Here is a 15531-nt window from a genome sequence, read left to right as displayed (position 1 = left end):
GATTTATCACTCCCCTAAATTTATACTACGCAGTTCATATTTAACAGTGGTTCATGTGAATGAGATTGCTAAACTTTGTAACCATAGAATGATCAGACACTGATTAAGATGTGTATTGATCTCTATAATTCGTTATTAGGAATTTGTTAAGGGCAATGATATTTTCACCACCCTGCATTCAACATGCGCTCCCCTTATAAGGTGATTTGAGGTGAATAGTGTGCAACTGTAACTCTTTTTGACGTTAAACTTAATCATGATACTAAGTTGGTATTCATATTAATTTTCGGCAACCACAATAGATAATCCAATCTAAAAAAGTTTCCAAGGTTTCTGGTCATATAATTAGGCCGTACTTGGCAACCACAATTTTTTAGAGTTGCTAGCGTCCATCGCAGAAGGCAATTCGCGGAGCATCTGTTGCTTGAGGTAGCAACCACATATGCTCAGATTTTATCTTACTCATTTAATTCATCTGAGGTGGCTGCTTCCTCATGCAACAGACACTGTGAAATGCCTTCTACGATGGACTCTAGCAAATCCCTAAATTTTTTATCATGATATATTAATTTCTCCAAGTGGTGAGAGAGGGGTAGGGCGAGTGGAGGGAAGAGAGACTTGACAGGGCACGGATAAGTAGCGGGTGAAGTGGCTAAAAAACATGGAAAAACTCGATCGCTCATATTTTGGGTGGAGTTTTTTGTTTCCCTGTTTTTCTACTTTTCTTACCCTCTCCACGCTCATTCTCTTGCATCTATTACCCTCCCACGCTCCCTCACCATTTGAGCTAATATTTGTGTGTGTGTGAGGGGGGGGGGGGGATCACGGTAGGCAAACATGCCATTTTAATGATTGCCCAAGTGTGAGAATGTAAGAACTTTTGTATTATAGGCTTTCCATTGGTTACATATATTTAGTTAGGCCTATGAGTAAAACTGATGTAAAGCGGAAATGTCTAAAGCCATCAATTTATCCTTGATTCACAGATTATAAATAAGAATATTGTGGGTTTATGATCTTGGTTTGGAATCTAATGGCTATTGTTCTATGGTTTTGCTCGCCCACAATATTGATCCTTAAAAAAGGGAAATATTATATTCATCCCCTTTTCTTCCCCGGGCCACACCTTTGTTACCCAATAATTATGAAGATTGCCACTAATCTTTGATTAATTTTCAATTAAGCTCTAATGAGTGTTTATATAGAACACTCAAATGGTACGGTAAATATAAAAAATTAAAGATAATGATTGAAAGAATTCATCCTAATTTAGTTCAGTTACCTAATATAACTTTTACCTACGGAATCTAACATTACCTAAACCCAATGAAAGGTAGTGATTATGAGGGTGTATTGGTGCACCTTAGACATGAGCTATCACGCGCCCACAAGATACAGATGATTAGTATAGGTACTGTTAGACCGAAAATCGGTAACAGGTACGACAGTGACGTAAGAGCTGAGCTGGAAGACCAGAGGAGCTGACTCCTACGGGACCGGAGTGAAGGGGGGAGGGAAGTGGCTGAGTCCTGCTGTGAGGGCTGAGTTCTGCACAAGGCAAGCGAGGTCAGAAGACCAACCCGGGTTTTACTCCGGACAGGCCCTTCGACACTCAAGTCAGTATGAGCAGGAGTGCAGAGCTAGTCTTAAGAGTTTTGGGTGGAGAGAGGGTTTTTCGTATTACCTGTTGATTTAAGCTTTGAACCCCTTTTTATAGGGGAAAACCTGGTGAGGTGTCCAGGACAAGTGTCCTGGACAGATGGCGGCCTGTGAGAGGCTGGAGTTCACCTACTCCAGGACAGGTGGTGACCTGTAAGAGGCTGGAGCTCACCTACTCCAGGACAGGTGGCGGCCTGTAAGAGGCTGGAGTTCACCTACTCCAGGACAGGTGGCGGCCTATAAGAGGCTGGAGCTTACCTACTCTGGGACAGGTGGCGGCCTGTAAGAGGCTGGAGCTTTTCACCCCATCAGTTGCCCCCCAGTTTTCCAAGTCATTGAGTGACTTGGGAAAGTGTGGTTGATCGATTATCTGGACGGGCAGGTGCCAGAATTAAGTCCGGAAATCCAGTCCGGAGTCCGGCGGGAGTTGAGTCCGGAGGTCCAGTCCGGAGTCCGGCTGGAGCTGAGTCCGGAGGTCCAGTCCGGAGTCCGACTGGAATTGAGTCCGGAGGTCCAGTCCGGAGTCCGGCTGGAGTTGAGTCCGGAGTCCGGCTGGAATTGAGTCCGGAGGTCCAGTCCGGAGTCCGGCTGGAATTGAGTCCGGAGGTCCAGTCCGGAGTCCGGCTGGAATTGAGGCCGGAGGTCCAGTCCGGAGTCCGGTTGGAATTGAGGCCGGAGGTCTAGTCCGGAGTCCGGCTGGAGTTGAGTCCGGAGGTCCAGTCCGGAGTCCGGCTGGAATTGAGTCCGGCTTCAACCGGACTGGTTTTTGTCGTTTTGCAGAATGCGTTGTATCCAGTCCGGGGTTTTTGTCTTCTTGCGTCCAGTCCGGCTTGGGCCGGACTGGTTTTTGTCGTTTTGTAGAAACGCGTTATATCCAGTCCGTCTTGGGCCGGATTGGTTTTTGTCGTCTTGCGTCCAGTCCGGCTTGGGCCGGACTGGTTTTTGTTGTTTTGTAGAAACGCGTTATATCCAGTCTGGCTTTGGCCGGACTGGTTTTTGTCGTCTTGCGTCCAGTCCGGCTTGGGCCGGACTGGTTTTTGTCGTTTTGTAGAAACGCGTTATATCCAGTCCGGCTTGAGCCGGACTCGTTTTTGTCGTTTTGTAGAAACGCGTTATATCCAGTCCGGCTTGGGCCGGACTCGTTTTTGTCGTTTTGTAGAAACGCGTTATATCCAGTCCGGCTTGGGCCGGACTGGTTTTTGTCGTCTTGCGTCCAGTCCGGCTTGGGCCAGACTGGTTTTTGTCGTTTTGTAGAAACGCGTTATATCCAGTCCGGAGTGCGAAAATCCAGTCCGGAGTGCGGAGATCCAGTCCGGAGTGTTTTGAAGGTTGAGGTACGCGTATTCGTACGCGCGTGCTCAATCACATTTTTGTTCTGGGAGAATGTGTCCGTCATTAATAAGGGACACGTGGCGTCATTTGAGTACCCTCGAGATGCGTGCTTCGCATTTAATGCCCCACCGCGTTTGAAAAGTTATAAAAGGAGGTTTTTACCTCTCATTTTTCACTTTTCACCTTTTATCTGCTCCTCTTCTCTTGCTCTGCGAGTTCGGCTTCGCAGTTCGTGTTTGGAGTTTGCGCTTGGATCTTTAGGAGCTCTCTACTTTCCCTGGTATTTTTCTCACCCTTCCTTTTTACTACATGTCTGATAGTAGTTCAAGTTTCGAGTCCGGTTCTGAGTCTTCCACCAGTAGTAGCTCAGAACTGAGGCCGCTTCAGGAGCCTGTAATGGCTAGTCCGGCCGCTAGAGTAGATATTATAGACAGCGATGACGGCGGGGACAATGACGAAGTTAGACCTGAACGCTACCCCACTCCCGACTGATAGTCTCCACTGAGTAGGGGGGTGGGGGTAGTGATGTTGCTGAAGCGTCGACAACGTTTCTCCCTGGCCGAGCCGTGGAGGTCATCGCTAGAGCACGGATGGAGGCCATCCCTAAGTATAACATGCGGGCTTTAATTGAGGAAAATCACCTCACCGAGTCTATGCTGGGGGACATTAGAGATAAATATTGTGTGCCCCCAAGATTTGAGCTGAGGGCGGCTATAGAGGGAGATAGGGCCTGTAACGAGAGTCAGGACCTCTATATCTATGAGGAGTCGTTGAGAGCAGGACTTTGATTCCCTTTGCACCCATTCTTTACAGCGGTGCTCCGATACTACGGACTGGCCCCAGCCCAGGTTGCTCCGAACTCATGGAGGTTACTGACTGGGTTTTTGTACCTTGTCCACGGCCGGCTAGAGAGGAGCATGACCTTGCCGCTATTCCGCGCTTGTGCACATCTGAAGAGACACAAGGAGGGGGGCTGAATTTATATTAGCCAGCGCCCTGATTTGAAAATAATTACTGGCATCCCCTCGTCGATACATACGTGGAAGAATAGGTTCTTCTACGTCGAGGATAAGGGAGCCAGTGAGGCCTGGCCGGTCCCTTTAGTGTGGGATACTCCGGATACCACCGGACTGAGTCGCAAACCGCTTCTTGAGGGTGAAGATGCGAGGACATTCGCCTTGATGCGGAAGGAGGTTGAACGAACAGGCATCATCCACTGTTCGGACTTTTCAGGAGAAAATATCTTGGTCGGACTTGGTATAAGTACCACGACTCCGGCACGTATGTAGCTAGACTTGTCTCAAAATCTGCTGCTTTTTGTTTATTTGTTTCTGACTGTTTGCTTACTTGCAGAAATGAAGAAACAATCAACAGTCGAGAAGATAAGGCAAGGAACCCAGCCAAGGGTGCAGGAAGGGGCTCAACAGGCAATTCAAGAGCGCCAAAAGAGAAAGGCGTCTGAGCTGGCGAGCCCGGTCCCGTCACGAGACACTGCGGCACACCCGGCTCAGAAGGCAAAAACCACAGTGAAGCTAGTGAGCCCCTTTGCTCAGGGAGGTGGTTCCTCTAAATCTGGTGGCACATCCACTGGAACTGGGGCTGGAGCCCGTCCTCCTGTGAGGTCGAGTGATAACATTTTTCGGCCCAATTGGGCCGTTCAGAAGGACGATACCGGGCTGGGCGAGAGTCGAGTAGCGGCTGAGATCGTGAGCAAATGTCTCCTTGGAAAGGACAAGCAAAAGGTCATCCACGAGCCGCCGGCTACTGGCGAGGAGGCGGTGTTCTCTTCACTCTATCAGGTAATGAATTTGTTTACTTTCTATCCGTCTTTTGCTTTCTTCCTATACTGATGCTTGTTTCTCTGTAGATTGGAATATACTACAACGATCTCAAGGAGAAGAGCCAGAAGTTCTCCGAAGCCATCACCAAATCCGAAGAGGTGAACGGAAAGCTGGCCACTGAGGTCAAGGAGCTCCAAACGAGTATCGGACGGGTGGAGGCTGAGAAGAAGTTACTGGCGAAGGATTTGGCCTTCGAAAGGCAGAAGTTGGACAAGGCTGCCGAGGCCATGGACGCCCAGAGGAGGAGGGCCAAAGAGAGGCAGGAAGTGGCAGTAAAGGGGGCCGTCGAGGCGAAAGAGGCCGAACTCTTCAGCCTGTCGAGTGAGGCTTATAGTCTTGGGTATTACGACTGCCTCCAGGAACTCCAGGCGTGCAACCCGAACTTAGTGATGGCTAATCTGACTCTTCCTTCCAGGCCGACGATTGTTGACGAGGAGCCAGAGGCCCCTGCCGATACTGCTGCTGATACCGCTGTTGACACTGCCACCATCCCAGATGCCTCTTAGTATTTCTTTCTCCTTTTTGTAGTGGTCTTTGAGACCCTAGGATCTCTTGTTTGTTCTGTTGTTTTTCTTTCTTTTTTTGACGGCCTTTAAGGCCAACTCTGTAATGGTCCTCGAGGCCCTACATTTTGATGAATGAAATTATATTTGTCCATATTTGTTTCTCCTGCCTCTGATAAGCTTTAGCTGAGTAACTTATCCGGCTTGCCCCCTAGTTTTAATAACCTGGGATTTAGGCGGTGAGTGCACCCATGTTTCCTAAGCTGGGTTTCCAGAGAGTACCCAAGTTTACGAACTGGGTTTCCAGAGAGTACCCAAGTTTTGCGAACTGGGTTTCCAGAGAGTACCCAAGTTTTGTGAACTGGGTTTTCAGAAAGTGCCCAAGTTTTATGAACTGGGTTTCCAGAGAGTACCCAAGTTTTGTGAACTGGGTTTCCAGAGAGTACCCAAGTTTTGTGAACTGGGTTTCCAGAGAGTACCAAAGTTTACGAACTGGATTTCCAGAGAGTACCCAAGTTTACGAACTGGGTTTCCAGAGAGTAGCCAAGTTTTGTGAACTGGGTTTCCAGATATAAGTGATAAGAGAAAGTCTAGATCTGCAAAAAGGATCATTTATTCATATTAATGTAAACGTAATTTTACAAAATCACCTGTCAAGCTGGGCGACGTGTCTACTGATAATATTTCCTAAGGTTTTTGGCGTTCCATGCGTGGAGTAACAAACGCTCCTCCAATGTCTCTAGCTTGTAGCTTTCTGGGCGGATGACTTCTTTCACTCGATATGGCCCCTCCCAAGTCGGGGAAAGTTTCCCGATTTTAGTTGGTTGGGATACTGCTGCCCTCCTCAGGACTAAATCTCCTGTTCGGAATTCTCTGGGGCGTATCTTGGAGTCATGATAGTTGGATACTTTCTGTTTGTAAGCGGCGACTCGGATTCGAGATTCTTCCCGGATCTCTTCTAGTAAGTCGAGATTGGCGCGGAGCCCGTCACTATTAAGCTGCTCGTTGAAGCTGGTGACTATGGGAGACGGAGTGCCTATGTCAACCGGTATCACAGCCTCTGTTCCGAAGGAGAGGTTGAATGGCGATTCACGAGTTGGCGTACGAGGAGTAGTACGGTACGCCCATAGAACGTGATAGAGCTCCTCTGCCCATCGACCAGCTTTTTCATCCAGTCTTTTCTTTATCCCCTGAAGCAGGATTCTATTAGTCACTTCCGTTTGCCCATTGGTCTGGGGGTGAGCTACTGAAGTGAACCTCTGTTCAATCTTTAGGTCAGAGCAGAACTTCCGAAAGTTCCGACAGTCGAACTGTTTGCCGTTGTCCGTTATCAAGGCACGGGGAATCCCAAATCGGCAAACTACTGATTTCCAGAAGAAGTTCTGCACATTTTGCTCTGTAATCTATGCTAGAGGTTCTGCCTCCACCCACTTAGTGAAATAGTCGATCGCCACTACCACGAACGTGCGCTTTCCAGAGGCCGGTGGGAAAGGGCCTAGGATGTCCATCCCCCATACTGCAAAGGGGAGTGGATTGATAATTGGAGCCATTGCTACGGCGGGCTGGTGGATGGTGGGAGAGAATTTCTGACACCTCTCACACCTTTTAACCAGACCCAGCGCGTCCTGCCTTATAGTGGGCCAATACAGACCTCTGAGCAGCACTTTTATTGCCAGGGCTTTGCCCCCCAGATGCTCTCAACAGATCTGTAGACACCCCATTTTGACTAAGCCCTAAACCTTCCCGGCTCGTGCCAAATCCATCCGAATCTCAGCATTAGGGTCCCAAACTTCACCCTAGGCTGGATTCGGGTCTCTTTTAACCCCCTACAAAATTTCATCATGATCTGAGCGCGTTTGCCCAGCAAACGGGCTGAATTGGTGTGTGTAGTGTAATGGGGGGTGGCCCACTAGGTTTTCATTTTGCCCTAAAAAAACCTTGTATTTTAGGGAAAATTCAAGTTATTCAAAGACCCTAATTACCCATGAATACATTTTTGGAAACCTTAAGACCCCAGAAAAATCCCTGCAAAATTCCAGAAAGATCCGACGAAAAAATTCGAAAAAGACAAGTGGAGTTAGTGCAGTTATCAAGCGTGGGGAGGGTGCATTAGCCAGCTGGGGTCGCGCATGTGTGCGCTTATCAAATGGGAGTGCCGATATCAACTGCCCAAATTTCTATAAATATCACGTTTTTCCCTCATTTAAAAAAAAAGAAAAAAATCCGTTCGAGAGAAAATTTACAGAGAGAGAAGAGAGAGAAACCCACCTTCTTCGATCTCCATTTTCCGGCAAGTTCAAACTTCGGCCGTTCCTCCATTTTCTCTACATCCAGCCACCTCTGCTACCACGGCTCGGATCCGATCTCCTTTACCTCTAAATTTCACTTCAAGATCCAACCTGCAAACCCTAACTCATTTTCCAACCGGAATTTCTCATATTCCGACGAGTTTCTTATAGATCTGATGATCTATTTCGCCTCCGACACTCCTACCTTGCGAATCTAACCCCGAGCAGATCCGATCATTTTTTCCTACGAGAATCCGCAGAGCCTCATACCTCATCTTTCTGGCCTCCTTCTCCGGCAGATCTCCATTTGACAGTGGATCTGAGCTCCGACGAGCTTCTTCTTCTCCGTCTACACTTCCTCGATGGATTTCCATTCCATTTACCATTAGATCTGGTGGTTTCTTCACCCATCTGCCATTAGATCTGGTGATTTCTTCACAGATCTTCCTCTTCCTCATTTTTTCCGGTGGATCTCACCGGAATCCGACAGATCTCCATAAACGCCGGCCGGTGCTTCACATCTTCAGCTAGCTCAAGCTTAAGGAGGACATAAAGAGGAATATAGAAGATAATTCATCAAGAGTTCCTGTTTAATTTTAAAAATACAAAGAAGTAGAAGAAAGTGATCACTTATAATCTACGTTTCAGGTAATTTTATCCCTGCGTTTTCTTTAATTTTGTCATTCCTGTTTAGGGTTTAGATGAAGATAATTATGCATGCTCGGTAGTTTCATTTAACAGGATGTTTGAATGTCATTTTTACCTCATTTTATCCCTGTTAAAACCATAAAAAACTTGAGTCAAATAGTGCTTCTGTTTGTGCCCTGTTTGTTTAAGATTGTGAGAGCTCATTGAAATGCCCAAATTGATAATTAGGCTCTAAATTGTATTGAATTTTTAAGCTAATATTTGGTTCAGAGCACATCATCGGCTATGACAATTTCACGCAGGCCACTTATTGGTGGTCAGTGAAAATTCAGAATTGTGGACTGAGAAAGGGGAAAATTCCCTTGAGATTTTGAGAAATTTTTTGGAAAAGGGATCTAAACGAGGTGGAAGAAAGAGTCTTTGGTCGAGTAAGGGTGTCCTCTTTCATCCTTCACAACATATCTTGTTGTAGGAATTTCTTTCTATTCAATCCTTCACAATCAATCTGAAAATTAAAGTTAGATCTAAGCACAATTCTGAGATCCAATTTACATCAAATGATATCAGAACTAGAATTTGCAAGAATTTTGTCTTCTTGCAGATCCTGATAATACTAGTAAACTGGATGTGTTAAGATCTGTTAAAGTCTGTTCCAAATCTAAGCTCAGCCTTTTTGCTAACAAATACACCATTGAAATCGTATTCTCATTGTTGTCTAGTTGAACCTTTGAGTTGAATCATATATTGACAAAGTCTCTGTTAGAAGATCCTGAGTGTCTTCAAGGACCTGGCTCGAATTAGCAAATAGCCTTCAAGACATGCTTACAGAGTTTCTGTTCCTGGATAATTCTTGTAGAAAAATTATTACTCAAATAGAACACAAGTTGACCTTTCATTGAATAATTCCTCCGACTGTGAGTCTTAATATTTTCTGAGTATTCCTAATCCAGTGAAGAATGGTATTCTAATGGTGAGAGGTCTCATATTTCGCTTGAAGGGTGAGCTCTTTCAAATTGAGTTGAAGTATTTCCTGTAAAACAACTACCTGTACAGTTCGAGCACTGTTTTTTTTTGGGTTTGAGTTTTATTGCATGTTGACACTTGTATTGAGTTGTTGAGGTGAAAAGGACACTTGTCAATATTGTTTTTGCACATTGAAAGCTTGATTATAAGGCATCAATGGTAGCTGTGTAATATGTGAAAGTTAAGGGGGTGAATTCTTGGCTCTTGGAAACAAGTTCAGAATCGTGTTCCTACCTGCCATAACCGAGCTACTACTTTTGTGGGCAGTCTCTGATTATCATTGGATATCCTGAACATTTTCTTTAGCTCATTTTTTTTTCCCAAAAGACATTGATGATGAAACTGAATAAAAGTAGCCCATAATTTGTCTTTAATAGTTCATTCCAAGAGGAGATAGTGTACCTTTTACTCGAGTATAAATGCTTTTAGCATTGACACCCATCCTTATCTCCCCTCTTATTTTAGATGTACTCAGTGTTTAGAATCCCCTCTCATACCAGGGCGATGAAGGCGATAGCCCAAGCCCACCCTTAGAGAGATTTATTGGATTATGATAATACCCTCTCCCCTCTTCTTTCCTCTTATTTAATTTTGAGTTAGATTCTGAAGATAAATGGATTGTTCATGTGAGATTATATCAAAGTTCATTATACTCATTCCTTTTTATTTAAATAAATTGTTAATAGGAAGAAGGAGATTAGATGACTACTCTATTCGATATTATCGACATGAGTACTGTCTGATCTCAAGGCGGGATTAGAAATATTATCATGTGTATTTGATATCAGATGATTACTTTGGCATCATCTGATTTCATTGGAGTCCCCGTATTGGGGTTTGTGGTTGGTTTTGAAGTGTTTGATATTGTTTTTACTTTATTAGGCTATCCAGCGGCTGGTCTGGACTAATTAATGTTATTTATCATTTTATGATTGCTATTAAATTGTATATTCTTCTTTGCTTAGCACTTGATTTATTTTTAAAATAAAATTTGCGATTATCTGGTAGCATTTTCTTCTCTTTTTGATAGACTAGCACAGTCTTATAGATTTCTGTTAAAATTCTTTAGATATTAGAATTCCCTCTCGTTGCAAGGACGATGAAGGCGCTAGCCTAAGCCCATCCTTAGGGGACTCGCTTAGTCCAAGTAGCACTCCCCTCGTTCATTTTAAGACTTGTCCAGTCTTTATGGTGTGTATCCCCTAGACATTAGAAACCCATTCATTGCAAGGGCAATGAAAGAGTTCTCTAGAGCCCTCTCAGGGAGACAGGCTATGTCTCAGACAGAGAAAGTTGTATCCTTTAGAGACAAGCTTTGTCTCATTAGTGAGTCTATCCTTAGGAGACATTCCATGTCTCGTCAGCACCTCTCTTGGAGCTCATCTTTGTGTTTAGGAGTCTCACCCAATCTCATTCTCTTGCGAAACCTCCTCTTTGTGCGTCTTTTGGTTTTGGGAGAACACTTTGCTCGGCTTGGCATCATACCCCGACCCTTATGGGTATTGGGTTGCACATTTGTTGCACCCTAGGGCTAGGTAGCTGTCCGGCCCGGCTGGGTGTTTTTACCTTTGCCAAATATGCACAAGGTCTCTTTTTCCTTGTTAACATTTTTCTCTATCCTACCTATGTGTCTAAGAGACTTACCCAGTCTCATTCTCTTACTAAACCTCCTCTTTGTGCGTCATTTGGTTTTGGGAGAACATCCTACTTGGCTTGGCATCATACCCTTACCCTTATGGGTATTGGGTTGCACATTTGTTGCACCCTAGGGCTAGGTAGCTGTCCGGCCCGGCTGGTTGTTTTACCTTTGCCAAATATGCACAAGGTTTCTTTTTCCTTATTACTTGTTAAGCTTTATCTTAGTTTGATAGTTCACTAGCATAGGAATCCGTCCTTAGTCTAGAGAGTCAGTCCTCTTGTTCAGGAATCAAATTCTATCATCATAGGGGTTAGGATTTTATCCAACCTTTCATCAGATCATGTTCTTCTATCCTCTCTTGCAAGGTATAGGATGGTGTCCAACCCTTGCAGAGTCGTGTTTCTGTCTTTTTCCCCTGCAAAGCATAGGATGCTGTCCAACCTTTGCGGGATATCGGGAGCCTGTCCTCTCCTTATGATGATAGGATTTGTCCCCTTTGAGTCAAAAACATTTAAAAACAACAAAAACATCTGAAAAACCAAAAATCTCAAAAATCTTGAGTCATTAGGAGCAGTTAGGAAATCTGTTCCGAACTACGTTGGCTTGATCCCTTTCAACAGGGTACGTAGTGCAGCTTGGGATCCACATCCCAAGTCCAGCCAAAGCTTTAAAAATAAGTATTTTAAATCTTTCAAAATTACAAAAATCTTTCAAAATATTGTTTTTTTTCGAAAGGATCTTCCTCTAGAGTTAGGAGGTTGTCCTAGTTAGAGAGTTTTTGAGTCGGGAGTTGCTCCCTTGTTCGTTGTTTGTTTGTTGTGTGTTTTATTTGTTTGTGTTAGAGTTAGGAATGAGTCCTAGCTAGGATTTTTACGCCTCCGTCCGGTCAGTTGGCTATCCACATCGCCAATTGATGACTAGGTCTAAGATGCGATAGATCCTACTGTTTTTCTTAGGATATACAGCCTAGCTACACATAGATCATAGAAACCACCTGCATTAGCTTAGGGCTAACCTACATTTAGTTAGGGCATATAGGGTGTCCTAAAATCTACAAACCATTGGAATTTAAATAATCACACAAGAAACTTTAAGAACTAGTCCGGTCTTTTAGATCGAGTCTAGGATAGAGGTCTAGATGTCTTAGGCATCATAGCTTAGAATAGGTGCGAAGAACTACGTTGCCTTGATTCTCGTGGAGGCGGGGATACGTAGGCTTCTTTGGATGAACATCAGATCATCTAAAGACTCGGGCCTAGGTATAGATTAGAGTCTTAGAGTTGTATAGTATCGAGTCATTTTCTATGTTTTGCAGTGTTTTCTTACTTTATTGCGCAGACCTTATACTTTTTTGGTGTGTCATGCATGTGTTTGCACACCAGAACTTAGACACCAATTTAGGTTTGACATTCATAACCTAGTTATTCTCAGGTGACACTTTTATTTCTTTTATGTGTGTTTATTATTCCTCCGAGACATGCATGATTAGATAGACGTCTTCTCGGAGATTTGTGTTCCCATTTCATATGATTTTCGCCCAAAACTCTTCAAAATTATTAAGTAAATGGCATAAGAGACCAGGTGTTTGCACTTGGGCGGATGAGGTGCTCTTTAGACCTTCCGAATTCGTAACCAGGCACGAACCTTATTTTATATCTCTGGTTATCCGTTGCAACAGAGCATAGTATGGGATCCAGGGCCCATTTGCCTTTTTCCTTGGATGGCGACTCTTCTTTGTTTAAGGTACACTTCGAATCTGGGCTAGTCCCCGAATCGAGAGGTATCTCACCTTTGTATCGCCACTCATGCTGTGAGGGGCACTTCTTTCGAGAGTTCCTTGGTAGAGCTCTCCATTCACGTGGATGATCCTGAGATTTAGTGTGGGGCTCGCGTCCCCCGCATCCTCTCTCGGATCGGGGTCCACAAGATCCCTTCATGCGTCTCTTGTAGTGCATACGCGGCGTCGCCCGGCCTGAGGCACTTTAAGTATGGGAGAGTATGAGATCTCTTATACAAGATGTCACTGCTGAGGGAGAATCGGGCAGCTCTCTGTATCACCTTGCAGGCTTCCTTTTTATCCTCAGGGAGTTTACCATCGCGCAGATAATTGATGATCTCGTCCATCCAGCATGGCTCATTCCCGACCTGCATTATTTTCGCGGCTTCACTCTCTATACTCAATCTCTGTAGAAACTCCATACATATGCTTCCAAGAGCGGTGTACCTGGAGGCGGCTAGTTTCGACAGCACATCTGCCTTGGCATTTTCTGTTCTGGGGATTCTGATGACCTCAAAACTTTTGAACTTGCTGGCGAGTAGGCGGACCTTGGCGAGGTACTTGATCATACGCTCGTCTCGAGCTTCGTATACTCCCTAAATCTGGTTTGCGACTAGCTGAGAATCGCAGTATGCTTTTAAGTCCCGGGCGCCAGTTTGGATTGCGAGGCTCATTCCGGCGAGGAGAGCTTCATATTCTGCCTCGTTGTTGAATGTGCGGAATCCAAACCTCAGGGCGTAATCTGTAGTGAAGTCGTCAGGCCCAGTGAGGACGAGGCCGGCTCCACAGCCACTCTTATTCGAAGACCCGTCGACATGTACTTCCCAGATTAGTGAGCTGGCTATGGAGTCCTGCTCGGCTGACAGATGAACGATTTCTGTTTCAGCTCCCTCCGCTATACATTCTTTAGGAGCTGATTTTTCCACCACTGGGAGCTGCACAGCTTCAGAATCGACGAACTGCTGGGGGATGGTGCACTCGGCCACGAAGTCGGCCAGTACTTGAGCCTTGATGGCTGGCCTAGGTGCGTACTGGATATCGAACTCGCTTAGCTCCACGGCCCACTTCACCAGTCGCCCGGAGATATCTGGTCGATGTAGTACTTGCCGGAGTGGCTGATCAGTCAGGACTTTTATGGTGTGGGCTTGAAAGTACGGCCTTAACTTCCTGGCCGCCATTACCAGGGCGTAAGCCAATTTCTCGACCCACTGGTACCTTGTTTCTGCGTCGTGAAGAACCTTGCTGACATAATAAATAGGTTTTTGCTGTCGGTGCTCTTCGCGGACAAGGACAGCTGCTAGAGCTGTGGAGCTAATGGAGAGATATAAAAATAGCTCCTCACCCGGCTCTGGCTTTGTGAGTAGTGGTGGGGAGGATAAGTACTTCTTCAACTCCTCGAATGCGGTCTGGCATTCCTCCGTCCAGGGCGTAGTCTTGAGTCCTCTGACTGCGCTGAAGAAAGGCAGGCACCTCTCCGCGGACTTGGAGATAAAACGCCCCAGTGCGGCTATCATTCCCGTGAGCCGCTGGACTTCTCTGATAGTTTTTGGGGCAGTGAGCTCCATCACAGCTTTGATCTTCTCTGGATTCGCTTCTATCCCTCGTTGGCTTACCATGAACCCCAAAAATTTTCCTGAGCTGACTCCGAAAGTGCACTTGGTGGAGTTAAGCTTCATGCTGTGCTTTTTCAGCACCTGAAATGTTTCTCTGAGATCAGATACATGATCCTGCGCACTGCGACTTTTGACCAGCATGTCGTCCACATAGACTTCCATGTTGCGGCCGATCTGGTGCTGAAAGAGTCTGTTCACCAGCCTTTGGTAAGTAGCTCCGGCGTTTTTGAGGCCGAAGGGCATAACACGGTAACAATAAGTCCCTTGATCTGTGACGAAGGAGGTCTTTGGTATATCTGATTCGTACATTCTGATCTGGTTGTATCCGGAGAAGGCGTCCATGAAGCTCAACAATTCATGACCCGCAGTGGCGTCGATAAGTTGATCGATCTTTGGGAGCGGATAGCTGTCCTTGGGGCAGGCTTTGTTTAGATCGGTGAAGTCGACGCAGGTCCTCCATTTTCCGTTAGTCTTCTTGACTAGGACTACGTTTGCCAACCAGTCCGGGTATCGAATCTCTCGGATGAAGTCAGCTTTCAGAAGCCTCTCCACTTCTTCTTTTATTGCCTGTCGCCTTTCAAAAGCAAAATGCCTTCTCTTCTGCTTAACCGGTCTACAGGTTGAATCAACACCAAGTATGTGCGTGCTGATCTCTGGGTCAATGCCGGGCATATCAGCCGGAACCCATGCAAAGACATCTGCATTGTCTTGGAGAAACTCGGTGAGCTGGTGCTGAATGCTGCCGCTGAGAGAGGAACCGATCAGGGCGACCTTTTCCTTATCTCCTGGGCACAGCGGAATGGAGATGAGGTCTTCAGTGGGTTGAGTCCCCCTGAGCTCGTCCCTTACATCGAGTAGTTCGATGGGTAGTGATTCCACCGCGTTTTTGCCTTTAAGTGCCATCGCATAGCACTCCCTGGACTGAGGTTGATCCCCTCGAACTTCCCCCACGCCATTGGGCGTTATGAACTTCATCTTTTGGTGGTAGGCCGAAGTCACTGCACGAATTTGGTTCTGTCCAGGACGTCCTAGGATAGCATTATAGACTGAAGTGGCCCTTACTACTAGAAAATTGATCATGGCGAACGCCTGACAGGGTGGGTCTCCGACAAGGACTGGGAGCTCGATCTGCTCCACTACTTTCACGACCTCTCCGGAGAAGCCAAAAAGGTCTGAGTTCGCTGGCTTCAGGCGGTCGTCGCCTATCA

The 15531-nt window shown here is 45.9% G+C and overlaps 1 protein-coding gene across 1 annotated transcript; it reads right to left on the bottom strand.

The window, feature by feature from the left end:
- Window positions 1–6006: 6006 nt before the first annotated feature.
- On the bottom strand, window positions 6007–6885 carry LOC143866840 (uncharacterized). Its single transcript, XM_077376014.1, has 2 exons — window positions 6853–6885; window positions 6007–6525 (listed from the first exon to the last, which is right to left on the bottom strand). The coding sequence occupies exons 1-2, from the start codon at window positions 6883–6885 to the stop codon at window positions 6007–6009; spliced, it is 552 nt and encodes a 183-aa protein (XP_077232129.1).
- Window positions 6886–15531: the final 8646 nt, after the last annotated feature.

Source organism: Tasmannia lanceolata, unplaced genomic scaffold, assembly GCF_043159265.1.
Source record: "Tasmannia lanceolata isolate RefF3 unplaced genomic scaffold, GAP_Taslan_0.1 ptg000162l, whole genome shotgun sequence".
Lineage (NCBI taxonomy): Eukaryota > Viridiplantae > Streptophyta > Magnoliopsida > Canellales > Winteraceae > Tasmannia > Tasmannia lanceolata.
This window is presented reverse-complemented; position numbering and strand designations above follow the sequence as displayed.

What these genes read in the sequence shown, in the direction of transcription:
- LOC143866840 (XM_077376014.1), bottom strand. Translation starts at nt 6,885, where the DNA reads ATGGCTCCAATTATCAATCCACTCCCCTTTGCA. An exon ending in TCAATCCACTCCCCTTTGCA is followed by an intron (nt 6,526 to 6,852) that starts GTATGGGGGATG and finishes ATCCTGCTTCAG; the next exon opens with GGGATAAAGAAAAGACTGGA.